This window comes from Ailuropoda melanoleuca, chromosome 8, assembly GCF_002007445.2.
Source record: "Ailuropoda melanoleuca isolate Jingjing chromosome 8, ASM200744v2, whole genome shotgun sequence".
Classification (NCBI taxonomy): Eukaryota; Metazoa; Chordata; class Mammalia; order Carnivora; family Ursidae; genus Ailuropoda; species Ailuropoda melanoleuca.
In genome coordinates, this window is record NC_048225.1 from 60,542,455 (window position 1) to 60,554,521 (window position 12,067).

A 12,067-nucleotide genomic window follows, 5' to 3' on the forward strand; every position below is an offset into this window, starting at 1 on the left:
ATGGCCAAATGCCAACTATTTGAAGACAAGTCTGGAAAAGTGTAGTGCAATACCTTAATCCAAACAAGAACGATGAGGAGATGCAGACTACATTTTTTCATGATGACCCAGCATTTGGAACTAAGGGATGATTACTCAGTGACACCCAAAGATGCTCAGTTCCAGTGTTTTGATTTTGTTTATAACAAATCCTCGCTTTCTCTGCTCATCTTCCAAGAGTTCTGCCACTTAGCTAAAAAGCATGATTACCCTGGCTTATAAAAAATACAAAATCAGAGCTCTAAATGGATTTATGAGATTCTCCAGAAGAAAGAACAATGATACAATGGAAAACAGGAACTGCTGGCAGATTTCCACTTCAAGCCAAATTTCAAAAATTTTAATGGAAAAAGAATTTCCTTAATTTAGTAGGTATAAGTTATTTATATTATCACATCAAATTGTTCATATAATCTAATTTTAACAAACAAAACTTTCCCCATGGGAAATACTTTAATATTCATAGAATAATTTTAATAAAGTTGAAATTTCACTCTTAAGAATATTAATTACTATATGAATCCTATGTGGACTCAAGAGTAAATGGCAAGTTCTATTTTCAGTTACCACTTGAGAACTTTATACTCCACTATTTACTGTTGTTAATGAAGATTTGAAAGAAAAGAAGTCATTTCTTAGCACAAGCTCAGCTTCAATATAATTAACAAAGTAACATACTTATTCATAAGAACCCATGAAAAAACTTAGTATGTTAAATGTATGAGAAGTCTTTCTTTTAAGGGGTAATACTTTTCAGAAAAACTCCCATACAAGGTAATGTGTTCCTCCCAAGACATCACAGCCAAAACCTAAGCATGGGAAAGTTCCTGAAAGGACACCCAGGGAAAACTCCTACCCATCTTGCAGGAATTCCTGCTACAGCAACTGTGACAAGGAGCTTTCCAGAGTCTTCACGAATACTTCCAGGAACTGGAAGGTGGCGTTTACTATCCATGGTCCTGCCTGTTTTATTGCAGGTGAGCTCTGACTGCAGAAAAGTTCCTCCTGCTAATGAGTAGAAATCTACGTTCTTAAAATTCCAACCTATCTGGTATAAAATGTATACCGCTGGTTATAGTTCTAGCGTCCATAAGCACCTCAAATTCCAACGCTTCTGTTCCCTGGTGTGAGGTAGTGGCTGAGAACAGCATAGCAAGTTCCATCACTCTATGACTTGCAGGGGGAGGGTTCCGGGAAGGGGAGGGGTGTGACAGAGCCGTGGAAAAGGAGATGGAAGACAACTAACCAAATATTTGGTTCACGACGGTATTTTATGTCGGATTCAGTGACAAACACAGGTACGAGCCAGGACTACAAAATACAAAAGATAATGTGGTTATATGTGGTGTATGTGTGAGCGTTTGTGTTTGTATAGATGCGCGTGTGTCTATATGTGGAATACACACGTCTGAGTGCGAGCATGTGCACAGTCGGCCCTCGAACAACAGGGGCTTCGACTGTGTGGGTCCACTTATACGTGGATCTTTTTGGATAAGGACAGCACAGTACTGTAAATGTCTTTTCCTTATGGTTTTCTTAATAACAATTTTCTAGCTTACTTTACTGTAATAGAGCATATAATACATATAACATACAAAATATGTGTTAATCGGCTACTAATGTTACCGGAAAGGTTTCAGTCAACAATAGGCTATTAGTAGTTAAGTTTCAGGGAAGTCAATAGTTATATACAAATTTTCAACTGCATGGGGGGTCGGCACCCCTAACCCCACCCCGTTATTCAAGAATCAACTGTATGTTGATAATATATATATTATATATGTATATAATATATATATATATCGTGCATGTGTATATGTGTGAGAAGGTGTTTGTATGTGTGTGTGTGTGTATGAATATGTATGTATAAAATGCCAAGTCAGCTAAGAGAAAAATCTTCAAACTATATTCAATAAGGAATGCAAACGTGGATTTTTAGGGTATTATTTTTAACAATTTAAAATACACACAGTTGCTAAGCATTTCAGGAGTTATTAACAGACCAGAGAGGATAAAGGGAATGCAACATACGTATGTTAATATTATGGTAAAAATATGATTATTTCAAAATATCTGAGTCATTAAATGTTAAACTTATTATCTAGACATTTGCTATCAAGTAGATGAAAGAGTTCTCAACCAGTAAGTTAAAATCAACCTACCAAGTCTCTTTCTGCAGGTTTCTGATGGCCTCGTTAGCGTGGGAGGGGCGGGCCAGCAAAGCACCTTCCTGGGAGCAGCTCAGAACTGACGCTCTCAGGCCTGAGCCGCACTGTGCCTATGCTACGCCTCAGAGAGCCGGAAAGTAACAGCTCCTCATGGCGGTCTGGGCTGCCCTGAGGTGAACAAAGCCCCCACTGGCAGGACACTCAATTATTAAAAAAGAATTCAAATATGTTGGCTAGATTTCAAGATAAGAAAGAGAACAAACCCACGGAAAATGTTTCCATAAACATAGGAACGAAAGAAAAAAGGGTTTGGGTTAATTGTTAGGATATCTGGTTAGTAGAACACTATCTGGAATTAATCAAAATGTTACTAAATTTTATTCACCAAAAAGAATAAAGCTCTATTCAGACCTAATAAGGCAAAATGATAAACCTATATAAACAGTTTTAGTTATCATAAAATTGGAAACAAGTAACTGGATAACGTAATAAATCTTTTTCTATGTAATACATAAACCCATTCCAAATTGTATAGTCTGGTAAAGCACAAAAATTAATTTTGACCCATGGGCCAAATATCGCACACCATCTGTTTTATAAATAAAGTTTTGTTGGCACGTGGCCATGCTCATTCATTTACTGTCTATGCCTATTTTCATACTGTTAACATTGTGACACAGACTATTATGACCCACAAAGCCTGAAATATTTACTCTCTGTTCCTTTATGGGAAACGTGTGCAGACCCCTGCCCGACATAATCACAGGCGCTAAAACAAACGTGTAGGCCGCAGTGCTAAATCATGATAGTCTTGGGGGAGGAGAGAACTTGACTTTCTTTGTCATGTAGGTCTTTCCTTACAAATCAACAACAAAAAAAGACAGAGTTGCAAAAACTGTTCCAAGTGTTGTGAGAGTATTTTACAGGTTGGAGAAATAGACTAATTGTTCTTCCTACTCGTTTTGTTGGTTGCTCCTACCTGTTTCTCCTCCTCTTCATCCGAGGTGCTACTGACATCCTGGACGTTTCCGCTGGGGCTGCCGGGTTGGTAATCTTTCAACTTTTCTTGAATGGACCAGTTGTCCTTTAGATCTGTTGTGTTTTCCTCATCACTTTCTGGGTTATTTTTCCATTCCTTCATCATTTCTAATACATTGGTTGGTCTTGCTGAAGAAAGCGTATTGCCCTAATATTCACAATGAATTTTTGGTGTTAGAAACAGTTTAGAAAATTGAAAAGATTTTTACATCTTCTAGTAATACATTTTCCTAAATTCAGTAAGTCACATGGAAAAACTATAATGCTGAGTAAACAGCAAAACTTCTGCTGCCCTTTGGCGCATCCTCCCTGCACTGACATGACTCATGCCTCTTGACAGAGATCATGTGCAAAAGGTTAGGGTTTGGGGGGAAATATGCAGGTTTGAAAGAACAATGCAACATGCTCCTGCAAGGGACACTAGGCATGGGAATTCCCTGGAATCAGAAGACCCCCTCATAGAGCAATTCTTAGAAAACTAAAAGGGAAGCAGAAAGAATGAAAAAAGTTGCCCCCAGTCTGGTGGGCGCAACAGTAAGGGCAAGCTTATATAACATCAAAATCTCCAGGTAGGAAAACTAAACTCATTCAGTAGTTAAACACTGGGTCCAAGAAGATAGATGTCTGATCTGAAAGCTTTTTAGTTGACTGGAAGATTTAGATATAAGGTGGTCATGATTATAACTGATTCAGCACACTGCTTTAATCCCAAATGTGACCACACCATACCAAAACTGACTGCTCTATATTAACAACATTTCTCTCAAATATTCCACTTAACGCCAAGAAATACATGAATGCAGTCTTAAATGGCTCCTGCTTGAGTAGGTATGCTTTAAATATTTTTGCTCCTAACTCAGACTATTAGAGAAAGTTTAGACAAGTTTAGATCACATTTAGATTAAAATGGGAAATCCAGGTGTGGGCACAGCTATGAAGTGATGCTACGGTAATGTGGTAAGTGGGTGGACTGAAGCATTAAGCATCAGTGACCGAATACTCTGAAACGGAGCACTTTAAGGGCAGACATCTGAGTACACGGTTTGTAGAGCTTAATATATTTGTGGTTAAAGACAGAGACACACATTAAGTATGGAATGGTAATAACTGAGGATCATTACACAATTAATTTCTCGTGGTTCTTCTATTTCATCCTGTTTTAAGCAGTTCTATATTCTTACCACTTTCATAGCATCTTGCTTTTTGCTACGCTCTACCCATAGCGTCCTCTACCCATTCACTCCCAGAATGCCCTTACCTCCAAGGCTTAGTTTAAGAATTATCTCTGTCAAGAACCCCAGAACTTTAAAAAAATGTTGTCAACTTAAACTCAGATGAAGTACAGATGGCGTTTTAGAGACCATAAAAGAGTTGGAATTGTCTAGAATGGTAGAGTCTCTGATATCTCATCTGAAAGAGTTCTGACCTCCAGAGCTCTGCCAGTAGCCCTGCTTGATCTATGATCCATCTAGCCTCTATTACAACTTTCTGGTTTCATCCTGACCTTTAACCCTAATTTTCTTGTAATCACAATGTCCAGGCTCCTGGAATGCGAGTACACAAAACTCTGCCTCAACTTGATTCTTTCACTAGCCTGGTATTATCCATGTCTGTATTTCCAGTCCTCAATTGCCCTTCCCTGATAAACTTTCTATAAGGTAACTCTTTGGACACTGTAGTAGTCACTAACGATACTCACCTAACATTCCTTTCTTCTAGGCATGTTGTGGAATTCTGCTTCTCTGTATATTTTGGGATATGACTATGTGACTTGTTTTGCCCAATGAAATGTTATTGGAAATAGTATATATCATTTCTGGGTGGAAATTATAAGAGAGAGCATGCAATTTATCATGTTCCCTATTCCTACCTTAATATTATAGGAGCACAGAGATGGAGCCTCCCTCAGCCTGCGTCCCTGAGCGAGGACAAAGTAAAACAAAGCCTCCTCCCCTCCTCCCAGCCGATCTGCAGTGGAAGGCATTGAGACCATTGACATTTGGGGGTCATTTGTTACCACAGCATAATTTAGCCTATCCTGATATAAATAGCAAATTATACATTTGCATTCTGTAAGTCACTTCCAAAAACCCCTTAAAAAGAGCCCACTGTACAACCAGCATAGCCAACAAAATTGTAATTACTACCGAAATCCTATCCCGTTAGTACCCTGTGATAGCCCATTTATTTAGGTGGTCCTTGCTTTGCACAGTCCTGATATGCATGAATTTCAGTCATCGTGACTTAGTTAAATAGCATCAGTCCCCCAACAACACAGTTCAAGTTTCAGTCACCGTGGTAGACTAACAATAATTACGTAAGGTTCAAACTTCACTGGTGGCTCTTCAAGCCACAATCACTGCGCAATTTATGGATGTGCATTGTGATCAGAGACAAATTATGTCACTTTTTTCACAGTCTGTTGGTGATGGGACACTGGGCATTTGCTACTCAGTTCACACACAGGCAGCAAAGTATGCGCTTGTGTTGCCTCCTTGCCTCCCTGGGAATCTGCCAGCTAAGATGAAAGGGCAGCAAGCAGATGGAAAGTGATCATGCTGGAAGTGAAATCTGAATCAAATGTCAGTGGAGTAACAGAAGAAGTAGCTGACCTTGGAAACTCCGCCACTGCCACCGTTTGAGAGAACCTAGGTATGCAACCAAAGGAACTTGGGAAGGCAAACTTATGAACATAAATGAGAGGAGAGCGGTGTGCAGAAAGAACAGAGGTGCCCCAGTGAAAGTGATGCCTGCAAAGAAGGTGACATTTAAAAAATTTTCAGAGATAATTCATGACATTGAAAGCACAAAGGATAAAATGCTGGAAGTTCATCCAAACTTAGAGAATAGTATTAGAACTCACTAAAATATAGAAAAAGATACTCCCTTCTGTATTGTAAGTTATAGGACAAGAGGAAGAAGGTAAGCACTGTTTAAACTAATTTTGATAAGTTTTTATTAAAAAATAAGACATTTTAATTCTTAATATTTCTAATGTTTGAGATTACAATGCACCTAGAAAAATCAGTTTTTCTTTTGTTTCATTTTCCATTATAACCAATAGTTAGTTTTCATTATTTAACAAAAAATTTTAAAGGGCACGGAACAATCCTAAGTTTCCCCAATGATTATTAAGATCATTTTGCAGTTTCAACCTGCGCTGTTATTTTTATGGTCTGAGCTACTATACGAAGCAAGGATTCCCTGTGTTATCTTCAATCTGCATCTCTAGCAATCTTGCAAATGCTCGTAATACACGTAAGAGCTTGATGACTGGTACTCTATATGCTTAGAGTCCCTTTGTACTCAAAGAAATGACCCTATTTCTCATGCCAAGGAGATTGTGAAGAAGAGAAAGGATTCAGAATAAGGCATTATACCCTCCGAAACACCCTACTATTTGGAAATCTTCAACTCTTTGCTTCCTACATTCATGTGTGATATCAAACACGGCACAAATGGTGATATCGATTCCAGACTTTCCCTGTTAGGTCTAAGTCCAGTCAATAACTTACTAGACTACCTACCCCCTTCTTGCTTGCAAGCAGCTGGAGGAGGAATTGTCTCAAATGCTTGGACTGACCAATGAATACATGGGCCAGGAGTATGTGTCCTGAGCCATGTGGGTTCAACAGAAATTACAAATGAACCAACAAAAATGGGCATTATTAGGGCAGACACTGTAAAGTGTATGTCGTTTCACTATCAGGACACTAACCTCTGAATTCCCTTTACTGCCTGTAATCAGGGGTCAGACGCTGAACTCATCAACTGTGAGGTAGTGCATGGCAAGAAGGCAGCAGTAACAGGTCAATAATTGGAGGCTTTCAAAAGGAGAACACCAACCTTCTGGTTACTAAACCTCTACTTGGTTAACTGACAGAGGGTTGAGACTATTTTATTTTGAAAAGTGGAAAAATGAACACTCATGGAGAAGCAGCATTGGCAAAAACTAAGGTATTATTAAATGGAGACCAAAATTGGAGACCTAAACATATGTTCCTATCTAACATACTTGCCTGTTCAAGGACTGTGACTATCAGTATTTTATAAACAGTAAGTATCTAATGAGTAGTTTTGAATGAATGAACGAATGATATTTATGAGCTGGGGTGAGGTGGTATGAAACATAAAATTGGCAAAGCTAAGGGCGCCTGGGTGGCTCAGTCGTTTAAGTGTCTGCCTTCGGCTCAGGTCATGATCCCGGGTTCTGGGATTGAGCCCCGTGTGGACTCCCTGCTCAGCAGGAAGTCTGCTTCTCCCTCTCCCTCTGCCTTTCCCCCTGCTTGTGCTCTCTCTTGCTCTCTCTCTGTGAAATAAATAAATACAATCTTTTAAAAAATTGGCAAAGCTAAAAGGAAACATTCTAGGTCTTTAGCTTCTGGTCATTTCTATTTTTTGTAAATAGCCAGAACTCTTTATTTTGTAATGTTCCTAAGTGGTTTTTTGTTTTTTTTTTACTTGAGTATAGTTGACACTTAGGAATAAATTTTTTTAAATAGGAAAATGGAATAGTCGCTTTATTAAAAAAAAACATAAAAGGATGCTCAACTTCACAAAATTAACAAAACCCAAATCAAAACAATGAGATGCCAATCTTCACTTAACACTCTGTGTTGGTGAGGGTGTGAAGAAGCAGGCTTTCTCATTTACTTGCTTTTTATGGGAGGGTAAATTAGCAATAACCTATCAAAATATATAATGTGCATCCTCTCTGGCCAGTAAGTCCACTGTTAAGAATTTATCTGATAACACATCATGCAAACGTATATTTATAAGAACATTTGTTGCACCACTGCTGTAATAGGAACAAACTGAAATAATTTAAATGTTCCATATTCATAGGGGACTATTTATTTTTTTTATAATTTTTTTATTATATTGTTAGTCACCATACAGTACATCCCTGGTTTTTGATGTAAAGTTCCATGATTCATTACTTGCGTATAACACCCAGTGCACCATGCAATACGTGCTCTCCTTACTACCCGTCACCAGCNCTGGCGTAAGGTGGTATCTCAGTGTGGTTTTGATTTGAATTTCCCTGATGGCTAATGATTTTGAACATTTTTTCATGTGTCTGTTAGCCATTTGTATGTCTTCATTGGAAAAGTGTCTGTTCATATCTTCTGCCATAGGAGACTATTTAGAAAATAATAGTGTACCCATAGTTTGAGATATAATGCTGCTTTTTAAAAAAATAAAGAAATCTTTCCAAGATACATTAGGTAGAAAAGAATAGCTTGCATAATATGACCCTGCTTGTGTAAGATACATACATAAATATGTATAGAATTTTTTTTGAAAGAATGCAGAGAGACTTAACAAAGACTATCTTTAGTAAGAGGGAATGAGGAAATGGAGGAAGAAAAGTTATTCTTCCTTTATTATTTACCATTTAAATCACTTACATGAGTAATCTCAGCTATTACCTTTATACGACTAGTAATTAATGTACATTTGAGTAGAAAAAGAAACAATGTAAGTTGCAGATACCCACATGAACCGATAGCACCCAGTAAAACCACCAAGCTCACCCTAATGGGCCTTGATGAGTGCTGGGAAGCAGCATATGAAGGTAATAATGACACTGAAGTAAGCAACTGCACGCCAGTAGGAAAAATAAAATTTTTCCTATAAGTCATCTCAGTGATTTCCTTTTATAAGTGTAGCAACTACATGAATGTACAAGGTTAGTGCTGATATTCCTAATCTTCAGGGGGAAGCAGCCTGAGAAATTTAGTAATTTACCCTATTCCAGAAGTATATTTCTAATTGCCTGCCAAGAGTTTCTAGCTAGAGGTGTTGTGGAGCCTTCGATACTGTATTGTATATTCAAAAGTTGCTAAGACAGATTCTTTAAAGTTCCCATCAAAAGAAAAAAAATTGTAACCATGTGAGCTGATGAATGTTTTAACTAAACTAATTGTGGTAATCATTTTACAATATATACATATGTCAAACCATTATGTTGTACACCTGAAATTTATACAATGTTATATATACATCAGTTATATCTCAATAAAGCTGAAAAAATAAAAACAAACTCAATATATTCCAAACAATATTCTCCAAATTATATACACCTGGCTATATGTGAAGACTTGAAAAGGGATGTGTGGACAAGGATAGAGTTTGCAGGGAATCCATTTCAAGACCCCCAATTTCCCATGATCTATTCTTTTTCTAAAGTCATCTCCTTAAGCAAGGATTTGCGGTAATCCTTTCAATGTTCTTTTTCTTAAGTTAGCTTCTTTCAATTCTTGTGATTGTATATTTATTTATTTGTGTGTCACAGAATGCTCATTTATCTAAAATAATGAACTCCTACAAATCAACAAGTTAAAGACATAAAACCAAATAGAAAAATGGGGGGGGAATACTTGAACAGGCGTTTCACAAAAGAAGATATCCAAAAGACCAATAAGCATAAATAAAGGCGACCAATTTCCTTTGTCATTCAGGAAATGCAGATTAAAACCACAAAGAGATGCTATTACATACCTACCAGAGTAACCAATAAAAAATACTGACAATAACAAGCACTGGAGAAGGTGGGGAGCAAACCTAGAACTCACACATTGCTAGTGAATGGTCCAATCACTCTGGAAAAGGGAGCAATGGAACCTTCTGGCTAGGGATGGAAATGTTCCCTATTTTGTTCTGGCTGGGCTGGTAGTTACACAAATACACACACATATAAGACTCATCAAGCTATGTATTTAAAATCATTGTATTTTAGAGTGAGTAGATTATATCTTAACAAAACTATGATGAGTTTAAAGATAAATTTCATAGCTTCATAGATATTACTACAGGAGCTTAATCACTTTCACTGCTATATAATATTCCATTGTTAGACCATACCACAATATATTCATTTAAGTCTTTTTCAATGTTTTCCAATAAAATTTCATAAGTTTACCCAAAGAGGTCTTAGAAATCTTATGTTAGATTTATTCCTGAATATTCTATATTCTTGGATACTGCATTACATGTCTTCATTTTTATTACGTTTTCTATTATTGATTGCTTGTGAATAGAAATGTAATTGAATTTTGTATACCAATCTTTTTTTTCCAGCTTTATTGAGACATAATTGACATGTAACAACACTGTGTAAGTTTAAGGGGTACATGTGTTGATTTGATACACTTCTATACTGATACACTGCTGACCCTTGAACAATATGGGTTTGAACTGTGTGGGTCCACTTATATGCAGATTTTTTTTCAGTAAATACAGTGGGTTACTGTAAATGTATTTTTCTCTTCTTTATGATTTTCTCAATAACATTTTCTTTTCTCTCATTTTATTATAAAAATATAGTATATAGTACATATAACATAAAAATATGTGTGAATTGACTGTTCATGTTATCAGCAAGGCTTCAGTCAACAGTAGGATATTAGCAGTTAAGTTTCTGGGGAGTCAACTGCACAGGAGGTCAGTACCCCTAACTTCCATGTTGTTCAAAGCTTAACTATATATCAATAATAAATCCAGCTATCTTACTCAGCTTTCCTATTATTTCAAATAATGTGTCTAATAATTTCTATATTATGATAAATAATAAAAGTTTTATTTCTGCTTTCCAATTCCCATGCCTTTAATATCTTTTCCTTGTCTCCAGTTAACTAAAAACCACAATCTTGGAAAAAAATATTGAAAGCCGACTTCCTTGACTAGAGCTTTATTTTATTTATTTATTTTAAAGATTTTATTTATTTATTTGACAGAGAGAGAGACAGCCAGTGAGAGAGGGAACACAAGCAGGGGGAGTGGGAGAGGAAGAAGCAGGCTCCCAGTGGAGCAGGGAGCCCGATGTGGGGCTCGATCCCAGGAAGGCAGACGTTTAACAACCAAGCCACCCAGGTGCCCCTAGAGCTTTATTTTAAAGGAAGTTCTCATATTTCCTATTTAGAATGATATTTGCTATATTCTTTTATAACAGGTTAGAGAAGTTTCCTTTTATTCCTAATTAAATTATGAATATATGTTGAGTCTTATAAGTGTTTCCTTTGAAATGATCATATGCTTTTTCTCCTTTAATATGTTAATGTGAGAATTTATATTTATAGATGTCTCTGAAATTAAACCATCATTGTATACTCAGCAAAAATCCAACTTGGTCATGATGTATTATCTTTTTATATACATAGTTGGATCCAATTTGCTAATATTTTGTGTCTAAGGTTTTATATCTATATTAATAAGTGAAATGGATCATTTTCCTTTTTCATAGGTTTAGTTTCCATCGGTCTAGTTTTGTTGTATTACAGTATACAGATCAAGGTAATACTGGCCTCATAGAATGAGTTTGGTAGTTTTCCTTCTGTTTCTATTTTTTGAAACAGCTTCAGGAGAATAGGTATTATTTCTTCTTTGAATGTCTGGTAGAATTCCCTGGAGAATTCATCAGGCCCTGGACTCTTGCTTTTGGGGAGGTTTCTGATCACTGTTTCAATCTCTTCCTAATTAATCTGTCTGTTTAAATAATCAATTTCTTCCTGTTTCAGTCTTGGTAGTTTATAGGTTTCCAGGAAGGCATCCATTTCTTCCAGGTTGTTTAATTTATTGGCATAAAGCTGTTGATAAAAGTTTCTAATGATCCTTCCTATTTCATTGGTGTTGGTCGTGATCTCTCCCCTTTCATTCATAGTTTTATTAATTTGGGTCCTTTCTCTATTCTTTTGAATAAGTCTGGCCAGTGGCTTATTGATCTTATTTATTCTTTCAAAGAACCAGCTTCTAGTTCTGATGATTTGCTCTACTGTGCTCCTGGTTTCTAATTCATTGATCTCTGATCTAATCTTGATCAC

General features: G+C 36.7%; 1 protein-coding gene across 2 annotated transcripts in view; it reads right to left on the bottom strand.

Moving 5' to 3' along the window:
* The window catches only part of STK33 (serine/threonine kinase 33), a 152,884-nt gene that overhangs the window by 14,030 nt on the left and 126,787 nt on the right, over positions 1-12,067 (bottom strand). For both annotated transcript variants that reach the window (XM_002916156.4, XM_034666521.1), the window contains exon 12: positions 3,187-3,393. In XM_002916156.4, the coding sequence (XP_002916202.1) occupies positions 3,187-3,393 (207 nt within the window). The remainder of the gene's footprint in view (positions 1-3,186; positions 3,394-12,067) is intronic.